The sequence below is a fragment of the Pipistrellus kuhlii genome, unplaced genomic scaffold (genome assembly GCF_014108245.1).
Source record: "Pipistrellus kuhlii isolate mPipKuh1 unplaced genomic scaffold, mPipKuh1.p scaffold_m20_p_5, whole genome shotgun sequence".
Lineage (NCBI taxonomy): Eukaryota > Metazoa > Chordata > Mammalia > Chiroptera > Vespertilionidae > Pipistrellus > Pipistrellus kuhlii.
In genome coordinates, this window is record NW_023425551.1 from 49,782,286 (window position 1) to 49,803,276 (window position 20,991).

Here is a 20,991-nt window from a genome sequence, read left to right on the forward strand (position 1 = left end):
GCAAAGTCCCCAACAAGAAGGCTTCCTCCTCCAATTTGAGCCTTTTGTTGTTGCTAATGTTTTTCTTTTCAGCTATACTCTATATAATAAAAGCCTCATACACAAATTGACCAGATGGTAGAATGACAATAGGAATGACTGGTCACTATGACGCACACTGACCAGCAGGCAGCAGACACTCAACACAGGAGCTACCCCTGTGGTCAGTGCACCACAGGGGGAGTTTTGCTCAGCCAGAAGCCAGGCTCACGGCTGGCGAGCGCAGCAGAGGCAGCACTAAGGAGCAGGAGCAGGCGGGTGGACACCCCCTGGAGGGGTCCTGGACTGCCAGAGGGTGCAGGCCGGGCTGAGGGACCTCGTGCCTCGGCCTGGGCCTCTAGTAATAATATGAAGAACAGGGGGGAAATATTTACTTTGTAACATCACGGCAAAAAAGTATGACGACAGCCAAAGCTTGGCTCTTTTATAACTAAGACAGGCACATGCTTTCCGTGAAGAGAGGCAGCATGGCTGATCCTACCTCCATACTGGGGGAAGAGTGAGCACGCCCATCCGGGCCTTGTGAGGCAAGAGGGAAGATGAGGAAAAACATCCCAGAAGTGCTATCAATATACAAACATCCATCTTAGCCGTAAAAAAAAACAAAAAAACTAAAGTTGAAAAGTCAGCATTTCTAAACATTTCATTTTACTCAGATCTAATTAGCAGGTTAACAATTAGTCTGTATGAGGGCTAAAAAAAATATTAATACTTTCCCTCACATCTTATAAGTTCATCTGGCTGGGCTAATAATCAAGTGAAGAGAAACAAATTAAAGGAGTAAAATCAAAGTTTTAATACACATGCATGGAAAATTCACATAGGCATGAAGATCCCATAAAGATTTCAAAGACAGCGAGGCAACATTTGGTATGTAAAACACTTTTGGACAAAGGGAAAAAGGGAGGAACAGGGTCTTAGATTTCAGAAGAGACAAAGGGCAATCTGCATGTAGCTGAGGAAGTGGGGAACAGACATGGCAGAAAAATCCTTGCTAGACCACACAGAAACAGTGGGACACAGGGTATCCAGCTAACAGGCATCTGCCTGAGTCCTCCTTGTTTACCATATCAATTCAAGGTAGGCTATGGGAACATCCCAAGGTCTTCCTGAAGCAGGTTACTCTGTCTGAATCTCTGAGGCAGGAGGAAGGAGGATGGGGAGGGCCAAAGGCTCCCTGAGTCTTATTTCTTAATAAGCAGCTTAAAATCAATTTCTTAAAAGAGCAATTTCAGGGTAGGAGAATTTTGGTTCCTTTCATCTGCAACAAAAATTCTTATTACTAATGGGGAAAAAAAGACACACAATCTGAAGACCAATCTGATTTTGCTTTATTGAATATTTTCCCCCATACCCAATATTTACAGATGTAAATAAGTGGAATTTATGACTATCATATAAACATTTAAAAAAGTTAATCTAAAACACTCTTAACGGAAATAAATTCATGTGTGTTAATACAATAACTAATTCAAATTTTTAGCCAATATCCATCATGCTTCATTTCATAAAAATTCTATTTTCAAGGAGAGATAAATCTGAGAAAATGTAAAAAAATTCAGAAAAATATTTCCGTATCTAGTCACAATCTTCCAGTTTTTCTGTAAAAGAAATCAATAACAATTATAGACATATGGGCTACTGTGAATTAAATTAAAAAATTTCTTAATTGAATAATTACTTTCTTTAATGCCATATTTAACTTTTAGATTAGAAAACTTTATGCATCTTTTATCATATTTTCATAATAGGCTAATATCTTTTGTTGTTTAAAAGGACATACATACCCAAACTTAAAACCACCACCTAAGTATTACCTTCAAAATGGCTACAAGGCATATATGAGGCTACCTTGACTCTCCATTATGATGGTCCATAGGAGGGAACAAGATGGACAACAAAATGAGGGAGTCTCCTAACCAGTCTTCATGCTGCATGCTCTAGAAGCCAGCTGCTTTCACAGACATGAAGAGGACATCAGAAATAAAGCATCCCCCTCTGCATGTCTGAGAGATGCCGGGATATGGGGACTAATGAACCTAACTTAATAGTATTCTCAGAATAGAACTCCAAACCCTTTGGTGTGGAGATCAGTGAGAAAGGAGGAGGACATTATTTTCTCTATCTGCACAAATTAAGGTTTCTCTCTCTGGTTCAGGAGAGCTAGCTTTACTACCCGAATACAGTATTTCTTACCTTTAAAAAGTATGGCTGTGTTATTACAGCATTTAATTCCTTCCTACGCATTTTTGAATAATTTCAAAATTGCCAAAGACAAAATAAGTCAGTATGTCATAGTGACAGCAACTTCTATAGTATTAAAAACCCTAAAAACTCACTTAGCAGTGTTTAATGGTATTCTTTGTTGCTAGACTAACATGCTGAAGAAGCATATAAGCACAACTTAGAAAATCATAGTGAATAAATATTGTTTATTATCCACAATGTAAAAACATCCACTTGCCAAAAAAATCCTTGTAATGGTGGTTGTGCTGAATATTTTATTGTGTGTGTTTTTTTTAAGTAAAAATTTACCTTATAGACAATTTGTAGGTTTCCTGTTCAACAAAGTTATTTTTTCAAGTAATATAAAGGCAAATTTCAGAATGTTATGTAAGGGTCACCAGAGTCCAAATCACTATAGACCAAATTGATGACGCTTAAAGGGCCATTTTAAAATAACAGAAATTACCCCTATTGGTGAAAAGTCTAAATAGCTAATAAAAATATAATAGAAATGAGGGTAAAAATTAGAACACAGGGTGTTTTTGCAATTAAACCATGGCAGAGAACCCTCATCTAGTGCCTATTCAATGTTAACAAATTCAAGCATCTGTTTTAGAGAAATCAGACAATACACATGCTTACTATGTCTCCATTAAATGCAAATATACTATGGATTTAATTTTTTTTAAGTCCACATTTTGTTCTGGTATTTGCCATTCACCAAAACACAACACAATGATGGCCACTGATATTTAGGCAACAGAATATTATGGTCGGGGGCACATGCTAGCTTTCTCAAAATGCAGGGCTGACTTACCTTGTGATCAATAATTGATCATCTTTCGAAGGGCATCATAGCATTTCCATTTGTCTGGGATATAGAATGGCTCAAAAATGTGAGGAAAGGGTGTGTCATACCCACATACTCTGGATATAGGAGCCTCCAGGTTCAGAAAGCATTCTTCCTGCAGATATGAATACAGGTGGTTAACTTCAAGAAGATATCTTTTTTTTCATTTACAGAAATGAAACATTCCAACTTAAAATACAATTGCATCCAAGGGCATTAAAATAAATCTATTGTAATGTGACAATAGCAAGTTAAAAAAAGGTCACAAATAGCATGTTCGCCATGATCCCAGTTTTACTTAAAATGTTTTCATATATGTATATGCATTTCATGCCTAGATACATATCTATTGTTCAAGCCAAACGTGGACTATACCAAACATGCTGTTCTACAAATACAAATGTAAGGCATGACAATCAGAACAATATGTTCACAGTAAACTCTGTAGCTTGAAATTAGTGAGCATATGCTTTCTCATTTCCTGACTTTTTTAAGTTTTATATATAATAAACATAATATTATCATAATAAATGTTTATAATTATTCTATGCAGCCACACTGAACTTCCACCGGTTACTTGACTTTGTTCCAGTCTCTCACTAGCGGGCTTCTGTAGATCCCTTGACCCTTGGCCACTGAGCTCCTAGGACCATTGCTCTTTGCCTGACTAATGAGCAAATATTCTCAGGTATCACTTAAGGAGCCGTCTCTGCTGGGAAGTCTTTCTGACACCACCCCAGCCCTGCACCACCACCAACAAAGGAAGGACTTCTGCCCTGGACTACAGCACTGCACTCAGCACAGTCAACGGCAGCTGCCTAACTGTCTGTCTCCTCGGAGACCATGGACTCTGTGAGGCTAGCAGCCTGGTGAAAAACTATAGAGTCTCAGCTACAGAAAAATCCTGTAGTAAATTATCTTCAGGGGAAAAAACATGTTATAACAGTGACAAATTCAAATTTGAAAACAGAATTTTTAGAGCATTAAAAAAAAAGTCTAAAAGAGAGATATATAAAACCTTTGGGTTTTGTTTTATATATATATATATATATATATATATATATATATATATATATATATATATATATATATAGACACACAAACACACACACTTGATTTTTACATTGCTTTCCTTCACAAAGGATTTGCGGAGAACCACATTTTCTTACATATTTTGCTAACTGTATTTTCACATTAAATTCGAGGGGAAAATTTTACATTAAAGAATCCTGATGCTTGATGCATAATCCCTACCCTCTGTGCATATTTCTTCTGGTGACAAGTATATCAGAGCAGAAAGGCCACAGAAACAGGGCAAATTAGATCCAAAGAGCACCAATTGGCCATTTGCATACCCCCACTGCCTCCAGTAAGCATGGTGACTTACAGTATCCAGCACTAAATAAGTGTTAGCTTCTCCTAGCAACAGGAAATCTCAGTATCAACTTGAGAACCTTACATACATATGATTTAAAGAGTCACCTAAGAAATTCTACTACTAATAAGCTTAAAAGAAATGACAGATTGAGTGGATTGTTTCTTGATTTCGACAAGTAATTTTAAAAGGATTTAAATTGTCAATTTGGGATTAACTCAGTTTTATTACATTAGTTGACACGGGCTGATTTTCCATTTTCCCTGAATACTGCACTTTTCATACACAAACTATCCATGGATACTGCAAAATACAGAAAATCAAGGGCCTAGTCCTGGGAAGCTGGCATATAACAAAATAATCTGTATTTGTGAAAATCACTCCTTTTAGCAAAAGGACTAAAATCATCAAACCAAAATGTTTTTCAAATAGCAATGCTTCTAATTCCCCAAGAATGAGAATCACTTTTTATAAGAATGCATCTATGGTTACGTGGGCGTAGAAAAAGGTCCACAAGGTCATACTTCAACTATAAACAGTGTTTACCCTTTGACACTGGGAATGGCAGGAGGTGAGAAAGGACTTCACTTCGTACTTTGAAAGTATTGTTGGAGATTTTATGACACAGTATTATTTTTGTAATTAAAAGGACTAAAATAAAGGGAAAGAGTAAAGTGATGAGTTAGCTTTTATGTGAATAATAGTTCCTATTTTATATAATTAACAAACACAAATTTGTTATTTTATATACAGCACTTCCTTAATTTGAAAACAATTACTGTAAATTATATGGAATTAAATGATTATAACACATTATGTAGAAGCACGTAAAAATTATAGAAGATAATTCAAGGACATGGAAGACTGTGATTAATTTTATAAGGCTATTCCCCTGAACAAACCAAAAGTTTAAAATTTTAACACTTTGCTATAACTAAAATGTATTAAAGAGATTTAAATGTTTTCTTCCACAGACTTCTATTAAACTTCCTTTAAAGCAATTGTAAATACGATGTTTGGTCAGCAGCTGTACAGTTACTTCCCAGTGAACTGGTGCGTGTACAAATGATTTATGTGTGTGTAGTCTTTCTTTGTTCTGCATTCGTTTTGTCTTCATACAGAAGCTGTACACACAGGAAAACACCCACACTCACACACTCTTAGAAAAGTGTTGAATCTCATTGGCAGATTTGTAGATCAATGTACCCGATTAATCCTCCTCAAAGTATCTCTCGCTTTTATATACCACGGTATGACACCATAACTATAGAAACCATGTGCTCTATAGTTTCCAAACAACCCAGATTAATTGTTCTTCTTTTCCATTAATCATATTCTTCTTTGTATTCCATAACACACTCATATTTTAAAAACTGCATTTGATGAGTTTTGATTCAGAAATAGTAATCCATAGAAAACTGGGAAGAAATAATTACCTAGCCCACTAGTTCTTGTGAGGATTACAGGTGTATCCTGCACAGGAGTTAAGATGGGGATTATCAGTTGCTGGCTCTCTCCCAGGGGAGCTTGACATGGAAAACACTGACAGATGTGACGGCGAGGTTCCAAAGCAGATCACAGTGGAACATGTAACCAGGGGCAACAGGAGAGAACTCAGAGGAACTTCTCTCCAGCCACTTGTGGTTCAAAGTTTCACCTGATTCTGGTTAAAAGGACTGAAAGTGAACCCTAAGCCAGTTAGGTAGTAACACCTACATATATTTTGTTGTGCTGTGTGCTTTTGAATAAATAATTAGGTATTTAATGAAAAAGCAGATATTCCTTCCAAAAGCCCCTTGCATGGCATTTTATGTATGGTATTTGAATTTACTGCTATGTCTAATTATGAGAATTTTCTTATAAGAATAGTGACCAGTACACTTTATGATATAATAGACATGGTGCTAAATGAGTTCTGTTTTAACCTATTTAATCATTTTGTAAATCCTTGAGGTAGGTTCTAAATTTCATTTCACAGATAAGGAAACCAAGGTAATGGAACTTGCCAAGGTCAAGTAGCTCCATACTTAGCCAAGTAAGAGTCCAACAAAGCCCATGTTCTTAGTCACTCTTCTATAGTTTTGAAGCACTACTGTTGAGAATAGCAATATTAAGAAAAATAAAACAGGAATAAATATAAGAACAGTGACATGTAAGGCAGAATGGGATTAAGGCTTTGCAAGAGAACCTCGAGAGGCATGATGGGTTAAGTAAAGACACTGAAAACATACTTCAGCTTGAAGGAAAGACCTGAGAGCAACAAGCTGATGGGCCTGCTATCAAGAACCTTTTAGGCCAGTGATTGGCAAAACTCTTTGGTCAACAGAGCCATATATCAACAGTACAACGATTGAAATTTCTTTTGAGAGCCAAATTTTTTAAACTTAGACTTCTTCTAACTTCACTTCTTCAAAATAGACTCGCCCAGGCATTTTGTGCAAGAGCCCCACTCAAGGGGCCAAAGAGCTGCATGTGGCTCGCGAGCCGCAGTTTACCGACCATCTAGGCCATCCTAAATGATTCCAAGAAGCACATCTCAAACTGTTTACACATCAGCCATCTGGCTTGCTGTGCATATTATAACCAGGAAAGGAAGAAGATAATGTGGAAGAACAATTTCAAGTCATAAAAATAATAGACTTAGGCAAAATCAATTCTTTATTGGCCCATTTTCTGTAACAAAACAAATGAATTAGTATCTCACTGAAATAGAAAAGGACAGGGATCTATAAAGTAAAAATAAAATATGATCCATTATTGTTTTAAGATAAATATCACAGATACGCTTTAAAAAATTAATTGTATTGCAATTATTTCTGTTTTGGTGAATATAATGTAGGTTATACGTATATGTATGTGCATGTAAAGGCACCCATATGAGGGCTTCTGTGGGATCACTCAGGATCACTCAGCACTTAACCCCATCTCCCATCGAAGTTTGAAGTACATCAACCCTAAATTCTCCTGTCACCACGTCACAGGAGTTACATCACTGAAATCAGTCTCAGGCATTCCACACTGTGGCTTCAGTCATCCTCAACAAATCTTTTTGTTTTTATGGCAGGGCTGATAATATAATTGATACAGCATGGGATTTGGAATTCTGTCTGAAGGGAATCTATGCTCTACTGTGATTTAACCTCTCCTAGCCTCAGATTACTCAACAGCAAAATAGAAGTATTAGGAATTCTGCTATAGTATCTTCCTACTGTTGTGTGACACTATTGTCCCCTTACCTGTTTGCTTCCCTAGATTGTGAAGTAGCCTATGAGAAGCACCTAGTTGCATGCTTGACACATCACAGTGACTCAATAACTGTGAGGTGTTGGTTTTTCTCTTAAGACTTTCCAAGTTATAGCAAACACAAGGTATCGGAAATGACAGAACAAGTCATCATTAAAGACAAGACTCTGGTACACAGAAGAATCAACGGTGAGAAGTAATATCTCTTACAAGCACAGATCCTGAACAGCTACCATTTATTGGACACTTACTAAGCCTTTTAAAAATGTAAAGAAATATCAAAACTAAGTTTCAGTGTTGTATGAGTAAGGAGGGTGGTAACCACTGAGAGTCTGTGGGGCTGCTCTCAGGCCCAGTGCTGCCCCCTGGTGGGAAGCAGGGACCTAGACATTAATTACCAGTTCCTGAGACTATAGTTAAGAGCTATGGAAACGGTTTTAAAATTTCCTCTAAAAAGAACATAATTTCTAATAGTGCTACTATAGAAAAATAGCCTCTCAGTAAGCTACTGGAAGGTTACAAGTAAAAGTAGATAAAAGAATGTAATCAAGACATACATACATCAAAAAATTGAATCAAAAATAAAGACCATAAAATATTATTTTTTTTAAAAGCAATCATTTCACTTTTTTTTTAATTGAGGCAATTCCAGATTCATGTTTATTTCTAAGAACAATTTTAGAATAATTTTTATTCAGGTCTTCAATGACATAAAGTTGGAGATAGCCCACTTTGTAAGAATACATGCATATGATCTTAAATTGAAATTATGAAGTTTAAAGTGAGATAGAAAAATTTAGGTCTTTTATGTGTGTTTCTCCTTTCTTAAAGATGACATTGGCTGATGAAATTCCTTTCCCTGAAAAAATATTGAATGAATTTTTCTAAACATTTAATGGAAAGGCAGAAAAGCAGGACACTGTAATGAGAAACACATCACAAGTCAAAATAGACACGCACAGCCTATGGGATTACTGAATAAATCAGGATTTTATGATCCTCCTTGGATCAACAAGAAATATCAGTCCACAACTTATTCTTGAAGTAATAACTCAAAAACTGATTTTTAAATTACTTTCAAACAAAAAGATCCAGGTTTTACCACATAATTGTTATTATGCCACCATAAACTCTGAGAATATATTTTTGTTTCCAAGAGGGGGATCTGGGAGGGTAAATTAAGCTGTAAATGTAATGAGCATTGAACAAGATATATAGATTATAAAGTGATTTCTTCTCTCGGAGAAAACATTAAGAGCTTTTAATTACTTGTGAAAGTATTTTTAAAAATTAAATTCCAATACTGCTTGGTACTTGTCTATTATTAACAATAAAACAATAGAGACTTTGCTTCTAAATGTAATTAGATGTCCAGATGTCATAATGAGCACTCAAAGAGGTGAACTCTAAAACTATGAGAAAAATGAATATACTATAATAAAAATATTTGATAGCTTTAAAGTTCATGAACTTAGAAACTTATTTTTTATTAAAAGTTGATTAGTCCTAATTATTTATGTAAGGTTAGACTTCCCCCAGCTTCCAAATATTATCAGAGAATATTTGTTTTAAATTGGTTTTAAATCTGTCATGAAAACTTCCCATAGCCTAAACATGAGTTGTAGCACATACGAAAAAATGATTCTGGTGTCTTAAATCATACTTTCTCAGCGAAAGAGTCAAAGAAACCTGAAAGGCATTCTGTCAGCAATTCCAAACTACTTTCATTTACTGAATTAAGTAAATATAATTTTATTCATGTATTTTTCATTTAAGCAAATTATTTAAATATTATATGTCATATTTTGAAAAAGCTTAAAACAAATTAGTTCATACCTTTCTCTGGAGCACAAGCTTATGAAATTAATTCTTCAGACAGCAGAGTCCCTAATCTACCCCCAAACTAACAGAATGCTCCCAAACATTAGAACTATGTTTATTTTATTTTTCTAATATCACTCACATGAGCTTTCTTCAGCAAACACTTGTTGATATGAGGTATCTCACTTTTAAAACACAAATGAACTTTTATAACCAAATAAAACAGTATATGACTAATATAATTTTATCCAGATTTGTAGAATACCTGAATCATTACAGTCAAGCCAAACTATTTCAGCAAAACTTCCATGTAAAATCATAATCTTGACTAAATTAAAAGCTGAGATCTCTATTACTCAGCTTCAATGGACTGTATTCAATGCCTGCTGACTTTTTTTTTTTTAATCCATTTTTTTCTCTTCAATGCAAATTATTGACAAATTAGGTACAATTGTTGTTTTCTAAGTTTTTTTCCAGTAATTAAAGAATGAAACTGAATTCTAAATAGAATTTTCATTTAAATTCCAATTCCATTTTTAAAATGGAAGCTTATTTTCGAAGTTAGAAATACTACTTCTGATCTAAACAGGTCTCTCTGGATATAGTCTAGCTGTCTAAAACAAAGTTGAAATATGATATTAAAATATGTGTAGAAATGATTTGTGGTGCAAATTCAATCCTCATGTCAGAACACAAGCATCTTAATGTAGATTTATCTATGAATCTCAATACATCAACTGTTCAAATTGAAATAGAGCAAATTTCAATATCAAAACATTAAAATTAGTAATTTACTATATAATATAGATTGCTTTCTTTTCAAAATGATAGCTTTATAAATTTCATTATTTTTAAAATCTGAAATGAATGAAAGCAAGTGACAAGTTTCTAGATATTATCTTACCTAAAGTCACTTAAAAATAACAGTGCTCATTATGGTCTAGGAATGATACTAAATGTTTTATAAATATTAATTCATTTTAATGTTCATAAAAACTAAATTAGCAATCACAAAGGTAAAACCAGCACCCCATCCAAACCACTGTGGTTTTCCAGGTAAACCTATAAAAGCGTGGTTCTGCTTTCAAAGGTTCCCCTAGCTACAGCCTTGAGCTATGATCCAAAGCTGCCTCACAATGAAAACAGTGTCTAAAATAACCATTTCTTCATTAAATCTTTCTACAACACATTTGTTTATTTGCTGCAATCAAGTCTCCAACAATGTTCTGATATTTTAAAAGTTTAAAGTATAAAGTTGATGTTTTTTTAACTATACTATGTGCAAACTTGACATTTAACATGTACTGTGGCTCCATTGCTTTTGTTAAAATAATTTATATTCAATATAGTAGGAAAAAAAACGGCAATGCTCTCAAATTTCCACAGGCCCTGAAGCTTCTTAACTTTTACCATTCCAAGTCTTCCTATAGAAACAGCATGAACGGCAGCAAAGCTCGAAAGTGAAATTGCTTTCGAATGTGGATGCATAACGATAAACATAGCCACTTGCAGCCTTGAGTCATCGCATGAACAAATCGCTCTCTGTAAGGTAGGATTTTTTCTTGGCTGGGCACCAGGAAATTCAAAATACTCAGGCAGAGCAACATTTGAGGATCCTACAAAGCATTCACTTTTTCTGCTTGTTTTTTTCCATGAAATTCTTCATTTAGCATTCCAACACCACTACATGGTGCTCGGAAGGCAGAAATGAATCCTGGCTAAAGCAACCTGACGGTTCCTTTGTCTCATGACATGGAAAGTACGTTCTCTTAGAATTTGGGAACTGAACCTGCACTAAACATTTCTGTTAGGAATTGTCAGTCTCCCAATTTTGCAACCTGTTTTTAAGTTTCAAGACTAATTATAAAACGAAACTACTAGAATAATGATTTCCCCCTATTGGGCACCATCTTTCTAAAAAGTTTGAAAAGCTGAATTGAAAACATATTGCTAAAATATTTTCTATTTTAAAAATAATATGTTTTTGTTGTAATATAGGCTTTTATTGCTTTTCCTTCTATTTAAAAATGTTTGATTTCTAGTTTGTCTTAATTTATGTTTAAAAGAATTCTTGTTAAATAAGTTAAGAAAAAGGGGAAAATCAACTTAATGCCAAAGAGATGTGTCAATGTTTTTACTGATATTAAGCATATTTTTTAAAGTTAATCTTGGGTATCATAGCAACACAGACTTCAAGCTTGCTTTTGCTGAGTGAATAAATCATATTATTTTCAGCAATTTAATTTGGTCACTGGATCACTGCAATTTTACTAGGAAAAGCATAGCAGAAATAAATGTACTAGGCTATCATCAATAATTACGGAGATGTGGTCAAAACCCGTTAATTGAATCCCAGTAGTAGTTGCACTTCCAAAGTTTAATAATGGAACAAATTAACAATGCAAACAAGTTTCTGGCAGCAACCTGATATAAGTAAGGAAAGGCTTATAAATGCTCTCATTATTTATATGAGGATGGTATTCGCTAACATAATGAATTTGACCTATTCATTAAGTCTTGCAATTGTAATTACTGTCTGTATCAAATTAAAATAAAATGCAGAATCCCAAGTAAAATTTCCTCTTTACTATATTTATATATCTATGTTTCTACTTGCAAAGGTGGTTAACATTTCTTACAAAGAATTTGTTCAGATTGAATGTCAATGCATTTGCATAAATATATTTTCATATTAGAATTTCAAGAATGGAGAGATATTTCAGAATTAGAGGGTTAAATATAGATGCCTCTCTTTTTGCTCCCAATATTGGGTAAACTGTGTGCTAATCAGAACCCAAGTCTTCACTTATTGAATGTTATGTATGGTCAAATTTCTATTAAGTCTGATAAAACCACAGATATATTTGCAAAGGGTGGTTAGGGAGTGGACCTAGCTCAGGGTACTTTTATAGTTAAGTGTACTATTTATTGCCTAAAGGTACTATTTATTAATAAATTTAGATAAACTAAACTTATAGCTCATATAAAATGGTAATGTTTACATAATTTATTTAGACAGACCAGAGCACTGATGTGCTATTCTTTTATTTACTTATTTGAGTCTGAACTATATCAATTCAATCAGCTCCCACAATTAGGAATCAGACGCTAACACACACAGCACTGACTCTCTGAAAGAGACTGCAGGAATTTCCCTATGTGTCATATAACACACACGATGATGTGCATCACACACATGGACATAAACAAGCAATTCTGTGTTCAATCAACATATTCTGGCGAATATCCACGTGGCCTACAGGAAAAGAAATGTTTGTCCATATGCCTATGGGTTCAGAAAAAGGAGTATGGACATGCATACAAGAGAACAGAAAAGCCAGACATTCACTAAACAGTAACCAAGAAGATGCTCTTATTTAGTGATTAAACAAGTGTAATTATTTGTATAATCTCAATCCTTTCAACAACTCTGTGGTGGCACAAGAGAAGCGCTGATTCTGGCCAAGTTTAAGGTGCTCCAGTTTTGTTGGTATTTAAACCAGCTATCCTAGTTAATCTCTAGTGTACTGATATTTAAGATGAAATAGTGGACCAAAGAGTCTTTCTTGAATACACGATAATATTTGTATTTAGCATTATCATTATATCTGTGAAAGAAAAACTGTTTGAACTGTCTTTATATTTGTCAGGTCCAATCAAGCCTTTAAAAAACTTTAACGAAAAGCTTTAAAAGCCTTTGCTACATCGCTGGTTAAGCTGTATGCCTTGTACGCTAGACTGGAAATACAATAACTTATAGGCTACAAAAAATAAGGGTGGGCTAAATTTGGGCCATGGCCAGAATTTGCTAGCCCTTGCCTTTCAGTAATCATATAAAAGTACGAGTTACTCCTTTTTTAGAAGGCATGGACTAGAATTAAGGTGAAAGTAACACAACTTTAAATATATTTCTAGAATTCTTTCTCTTGTTTCACAAGAGCCATGGAGCTCTCCCTTTCTCTGCTGTGTAGGTTTTTAGGAGACACATGGGCAAAAATAAAAACAAACAAACAAACAAAAAGCTATAAACAGTTTAGTACCTCTTTCTTGAGGTGGGGCAGAGGAGAAATGGGTCTTTTAAATTAGGATTACAGTAGGTTAGGCTCAGATTTACGTATGCTCCTTTTAGGCACTGGCTGGGAAGATGTGCAAATGAGGGGGAGGGTGGACATGAGTGGACTTGTTTTTGTTTTATTACTAGCAGCTTGCTGGAGTGCAAGGCGTGAGCTGTCACTTTGAGTCCTGAAGCAGTGAAGTCTCAAGAAAACGGGTGTTCAACCAATGGTGGGCTCTAAGTTTAAATAAAAGAATCAAAGTGTGCCGGAGCCGGTTTGGCTCAGTGGTAGAGCGTAGGTCTGAGGACTGAAAGGTCCCAGGTTTGATTCCGGTCAAGGACATGTACATTGGTTGCAGGCACATCCCCAATGATGTTTCTCTCTCATTGACATTTCTATCTCTTTCCCTTCCTCTCTGTAAAAAAATCAATAAAATATATCTTTAAAAAAAAAATCAAAGTGCTCCACTAGAAAATTTAATTTGCTCCCTTTCATTTATTTCCGTATCTATGATAGAAATTACATGATCGTAGGCAGCAATATAATCTGATATGAATGTGACACCTTTTTGATAGATTAAAAAAAATATTTTAAATGAACATAGGTTACAAATTTTATCCTAGCCTTAACTTAAATGGGAATATGAAACTCAATCCTCTTCTCCCATTAAATACTTATAGCTATTCCCATAGTTAACTCACTTTGTAGAATTCTAAAACCACAGAAGAAAATTTCTGAAGTATTTCAATAAATGTCTCTTAAGAATAAAATTCTTTTTATGCAGTTAAAACAACAGACAACAGGCAAGATATTGCAATTAAATTAATCTTAAATTAAGATGTATGTTTAAGTGCGGTATGTATTTCCCTGTCTCAGACTCTGCTTGCCAGCTTCGATTAGTGGTTATTGGCAGTCTCCACAGCTGCGCTGGGGTGTTTATTAATAGCTGTGGGTTCTCACATTATAAGTGCATAGCTAGTTACACACATATAAGTGCGGTCGTGGCTGTGCGCACATGGGCCCTCTCCGTGAACGTAAACAGATGGGTCCCAGTTGTCAGGACAAGCATTTCAGTCATCCCTGGGAAAGTATTGCTTTTAAAAGTGCAATTAAAAAAAACATGTAATATAACTGGGTTATGATGCGTTAGAATTTCACCATTTTCAATTCCCTTTTCCCTAAATGAGCATGTCTATACTTGACATACAAATCACCAACCCACAAGGATTTTCCTTGTGTTTCCTCAAATACTGATTATGTAGCAAATCTAATTAAATACATATGATTCACTTCAGCAGTAGGTGCTTCAGATACCTCAGAATTGCCAAAAGGGATCTAAAGTGTCTACTAGTATTCTCCCTCCAAAACAATCATGCTGTGCGCCAAACTGATACCATTCAACACAGCTGCAGAGCAAATGTGCAGTCTCGGTCCTGTAAACACAGTGTTCACACATCAAGCTGCCTGCGAGCAATTTCAACTACCGATGGCAGGTTTATATTACTGTTGTACAATTATTATACATGAGTATTAAGTCACTTAGCACATGTCTTTAATGCCACGACTTCCCTCTACCTCAGAACACTTGCTGAACTCTGAAACCCCAAATAATGATAAATACATTTGAAAGGCATCTTGTTGAATTAGTTTTCAAGTCTATAGATCACATGAAAATAGTAAAGGTTGTTTGTTTGCAAACGTATTTATGAAATAATTAACATGCAATATATTTAACCTCATTCTTGAAGAGAATCAAATATATTGTATTTATTATAAATGCTTTTATTTTCATTAAAGAAGGCGATTGTGCAAAACAAACCTATGGACAAATATGAGCTACAGAAATGGAACTACTGATTTATTTCAGTAAATCAATTTCCACGAAAGGAAATCCTTTTCAGAGGGGCTTTCCAAACAGGGTGGGTTGCCGATGCTTAAGGCCATGACCGCATTCCCTCGGAGACTGTTAGATTACTATGGCAACTCCCCTTTCCCTATCAATAAGCAACAGCTCTGAGCACTAATATTCAGGCAAAGGTTACTTTTCTGTGGCAACAACAATACGAACTAGTTTCAAGACTAAAACATATCACTTTTGTGTAAAACAAACAATATGTTTGCTAACTGAATTATTTCACTAGAATTCAGCTAGATAACAAATGCAAAATTAGTGAAACCAGTCATTGTATTCCAGTTTCAAAACAAGATAAAATGTGTGATGAAAGGAATCTAAGAATGTTACAGCCAGAGCGGGCTTTGTGTGTAGGTCCAGGCAGAAGAAGAAAATCTGTCTCCAGGGAGCAAATGACACATAAGAAGCAAAACTGACAAGAAAACAACATATGCTTCCACGCAGCTCTTGAGTTTCTTAAAAGAAACAACATTTTCAATGGTTATATTTATCTGTGGTTGTTTCCAGATATCTAAGTATTCCTGTGCAGAGTAATAAAGAAATTTATTACATTTATTAACTTAAATATACTTCCCTCTTCTTTCCCCTCCTATCCCCCCATTTAGAAAGACTTTTTTTTTTTGCCAGCTTTGTCTTCACTGGCTCAAGTATCAACAGGCTAATCTTTGAGTTGTATCTCAAGGTAGGTGTGCAAAACCAACATTGCAAAGTGTCATATACATTGGTTTCACAGCCCACTGCTTTAGGGGTATAATACCTGAAACAGAGTAGGCATCAATAAGCAATTGCTGACCAGATAACTCAAGTTTTGACTTCTGTTCAGATTCACTCTAGGGCATTAATGAGCTTAGTCGCTGATGAGGCAAAAAATCAGCAAGACAGAAAGTGGGGTGTGGAGATTTTTACCACTTAGCAATTACTGCACACTGTCTTATTCATCTACCAGACTCCACACTGTTACCATTGTGATCATGTCCCTCCCCTAATTAGAAGTTTTTCTTGGCTCCCCAAAGCTGCTTCTTTATTTATACCTACTTCCCTCACAACCCTGTACAGACATGCACAGACCTCCCTCCATTGCAAAGCTTACTTATTTTATAACATACTAAAGGCCCAGTGCATGAAATTCATACATGGAGAGGGAGGTGTCCCTCAGCCCAGGGATCCCTTGAGGACAGTCAGACAATCCCTCTCACAATCCAGGACTGCTAGCTCCCAACCACTTGTCTGCCTGCCTGATTGCCCCTAACCGCTTCTGCCTGACAGCTTGATCAACCCCTAACCATTCCCCTGCCAGCCTGATTGATACTTAACTGCTCCCCTGATGACCAAATTGGTCCTAACCACCCTCCTCTACTGGCCTGGTCACCCCTAACTGCCCTCCCCTACTGACCTGGTCGCCTCAAAGTGTCCTCCACTGGAGGCCTGGGTCCCCCCCAACCACCCTCCCTTGCAGGTCTGGTCCCCCACAACTGTCCTCCCCTAAGGCCTGGTCACCCCAAACTTCCCTCCTCTGCCAGCCCGATCACCTCTAACTGCCTTCCCCTACAGGCCTGGTCGCCCCCAACTGCCCTCCCCTGCTGGCCTGATCACCCCCAACTGCCCTCCCCTGTGGGCCTTGTCCCTCCCAACTGACCTCCCTTGCAGGCCTGGTCCCTCCCTTGCAGGCCTAGTCCCTTCCAACTGCCCTCCCTTGCAGGCCTGATTCCCCCTAACTTCCCGCCCCTCCTGGCCATCTTGTGGTGGTCATCTTGTGTCCACATGGGGGCAGCCATCTTGTGTGTTGGAGTGACAGTCAATTTGCATATTACCTACTTATTATATAGGAAAGCCTCTCTTCTCAAACTCTGATTTTCCTATCCCCTGCTATCTTCACAGGTCCATGCTTCAAATACAGCTCAAATGCCCTTTTTAGGAACCTTCAGGACCTTAATTTTGATTTTTCAAAATTCATTTATTCAACCATTTGCCAATTAAATATTTCAGAGCCCATAATGTCCCTACCTCCACAGAGTTCTATATTACAGTGGGTTAAAGTCCTAGAAAGGACATCCACAAATGTTTGCAGAAGACATAATAGCAAGCTCTTAGTAGTATAGAGTTCTCAGGGAAAGTGTTAAAATAAGTAGAAACACATGGAGGCAGAAAAGAACCTGATGTGATCTAGAGGTGGAGAGAAAGCCCTTGGACTTCAGCATAGACAGGAGGGGAGAGTGGACCACAAGGAGCAACAGAGCAATGAAAGGGAGAAGGAACAGCCAGGCAGCCAAATGGCCAACAGACCAGCCTGATAGGGATAGATGGTTTTCATATTTTATATATCTACTAGGGGGCTAGTGCACAAATTCGTGCACCTTGAAAGGAACTGTGGGCCTCAAGGTTGCAATAGGCACAGGGGTGCGTCTCGTCCCATCCTCTGTGCCCCCACCTTGCCTCTCCCTTCATGGCCCCTGGTCTCCTCTGCTGGCACTCCCACAAGTGTGGAGCAATTGGGGCCAGCACCGGAAGTGGGTATGAGCAGTGGCTCCGGTGCCAGCTGTTGGTGTGAGTGGGGCCAGCGCTAGCAGTGGGTGCAAGTGATGGCTTCAGTGCTGGCAGCAGGTGGGAGCGCCTGGCAGAACAGCAGTGTGTGGGAGCAAAGAATTTTCAGTAACCACCAGATGCTCACCCTGATGATAGAAACCTGTGCCCCACTTTGGTCTGGCATATCTGCTCAACTGCTCTACCATCCTGCCATCCACCATGTTCTGCATACACTCCCTAGTGGTCAGCACATGTCATAGTGACCTTTTGATTGTTCCTGTTGTTTTGCAGTTCAGTCTATTTGCATATTAGCCTTTTACTATATTGGATATGTAATAAAGCAGATGAAAGAGTGCCTACTACGAATTATAAGATTCTCCAGGTGAATCAGGCTCATTTACAGGAAATCCAATATATCTTTAGAGATGAATACCAGGGTTGATGAGGATCTCAGTGAGATAAGAAACAACATGGGGTTGAGGGTACTAAGTCACCAAGATGAGTGGATCACTTTTTTGTTTAATTTGGGGGAAATTATCATTGCACTAAAAAAAAAATGTTTTAAGGATCAACACCAAAATACCCATCTCTGAGGACGTTAGAAAAATAAAAATAGGGGCTTTAAAATTGAAGTACTTTACTATAGTTTGTAATTAACTGGAATCCTTTATTGGCTAGAGTTCAAATGTATTTCTTCTTCTAATAATCTATTTATTATCATATCCAGTGTCTTAATGATAATAACAATTTCCCATATATTCATATTACTGATTTCCTCTTCTTATTTCTTATCTCTGCATCTCTCTCAGGTATTTTTTTTTAATGATTATGTATTGTAAGAAAGGCTCAAAATTGAGTAGCCTAGCAACATGCACAAACATCCTATTTTTATAAATGGTATCTATTATTCCTTTGGTAAGGAGTAGGAATTCACTGCAGACTGGAACAGATTTTCATTTGCTTTATCTAGGGGCAATAGAGAAAAACCTCTCTCTCTCCTACCCCCAAAATAGCAAATTCTGAGCTAGTCCCAAAATAATTTTGCCACCCAGCAACTCAGGGTGATTGTCAGGGTAATCTAAAAATGAAGGCAAAATATAACTAGAAAATGTTCTAGATACCCAATTATACAAAGTGCAAATACTTTGTATAATTTTTTACAAATAAATGCTCTATTTGCTGAGCATTTATTCTAATACTGATTTATAAAATTTTGGATTGTTTGACAATTCCATCATTTGGAATCATTAATTGAAATCCCTACATACAGACTAATTTCTTAGAAAGTTGAAGTAAATTCTAATTAGTTATCTATTCATGCTGCGGGGGAAAAATGTTTCTTTTGTGAAATAAAATATGACAAAACATCTCGATTTTTTTGGTTTTCAGACTCATGCTATACAGGAAAGTAGAGGATGTGGGTCCTTGCCTGACTGTTATCAGCAGGGTAAGTGACAAGACAGCATGGCTCTAGCTTCCATTCAATCAGCCACACTGCCAGTGTGCATTGAGCAGCATGATAACAAAGGAAATCAAACTCCAGTCGCTGCAAAAGTAAATGCCTCCTGGCTCCTGAGAGCAGAAGTCGTCAGAGAATACAATGTCTGGCACAGCAGTAAGTCTGAGGTTGACCTGAAAACTTCCAGTTTTCACTTATCTTCATATTTCTCAAGCTGGGAGGAAGGCAAGGGTTTAATAATCATAGCCCTTCAATACTGATAACAGAAGCCAGCAGATTTTGAACAAAAATAATTTTACTTCTGAATTCCTGACAAAGCTTGAACTCAGGTGGTTGTCAGCTGATCAATTTGATACACAAATGGAAAAAAAATGATTAAATATAGTCACAAAACCAAAACAAAATAAACTCACAATAACAACACAGAAACTAAAAGAGAGTGAAACAAAGAAACAAAAGAAAGCCAAGGACCTTAAAAAGTCACAAAATGCTTTTTGTTTAAGGTTAATTATGAATAAATACTGAAAGGGGTAACTTCATAGTAATGAGATTAAAAAGTATATTAGACTTCCGATTAAGATGGACACATAGGTAAATGTGGTACTTCCCACAACTACATCAAATACTTGATCCTTCCACAATCACATCAACATTACAACTCAAGGGCAGAACAACCACCATTCAAACTGCATGAAATTGAACTGAATGGAAGTCCTACAACTATAGAATTAAAGAAGCCACATAGAGACTAGAAGAAGGGGCAGAGACTTGGAAAAGGCTGGTCCCACACATACGTGTTGAAGATTTATTTCATTTTATTAATTTTTACAGAAAGGAGGGATAGGGAGAGAGAGTTAGAAACATTGATGAGAGAGAAACATCAATCATTGCTTCCTGTACACCTCCTATTGAGGATGTGCCAGCAACCAAGGTACATGGCCTTGACCGGAATTGAACCTGGGACCCTTGAGTCCACAGGCCGAAGCTCTATCCACTGAGCCAAACCATTTAGGACCGTGTTGAGGACTAAAATCAGGAGATCCTGGCTGTGGAAGTCCCTCCTGAGGAGCAAAGGGTATAAGCCCCATACCAGACCTCCAATTTCAAATGTACCAACTTTCACATTAAGGTAGTGCTAGAAAGAGATGTCCCCATAACTTCTGGTTATAAAAACCAGTGGAGATTGTGGCTGAGTGAGATGGAGGACTGCTGGAGTCCCAAGCAGTTCTTCTTAAAGGGCCTTCAGATAAACTTATTCAGATACACTCCCTCTGAGCTCCAGCACTGGGGCAGCAGCTCAAAAGGCACCAGGGACATATGAGAAGGAACTAAAGTGCCTGGTATCAAGAACAGAGCTAGAGGGGCAACTTTCTGCTAGATATAAATGCTGGCAGATGCCATTATTCCTTCTGTGAGAGCTCTGCCCCACAGAGCCATTGGGAGGGTGGGGGTGGGCACTACATCTGAGTCTCCATCAACCTGGCTCAC

General features: G+C 36.9%; 1 protein-coding gene across 1 annotated transcript in view; it reads right to left on the minus strand.

Moving 5' to 3' along the window:
• Positions 1-1,348: 1,348 nt before the first annotated feature.
• BCKDHB (branched chain keto acid dehydrogenase E1 subunit beta) overlaps positions 1,349-20,991 on the minus strand; it is a 193,443-nt gene continuing 173,800 nt past the window's right edge. The window contains exons 10-11 of the mRNA XM_036413219.2: positions 3,086-3,230; positions 1,349-1,644 (exon numbers count right to left, since the gene is read on the minus strand). Coding sequence (XP_036269112.1) covers positions 3,090-3,230 — 141 coding nt within the window. The 3' untranslated portion in view covers positions 1,349-1,644; positions 3,086-3,089. The remainder of the gene's footprint in view (positions 1,645-3,085; positions 3,231-20,991) is intronic.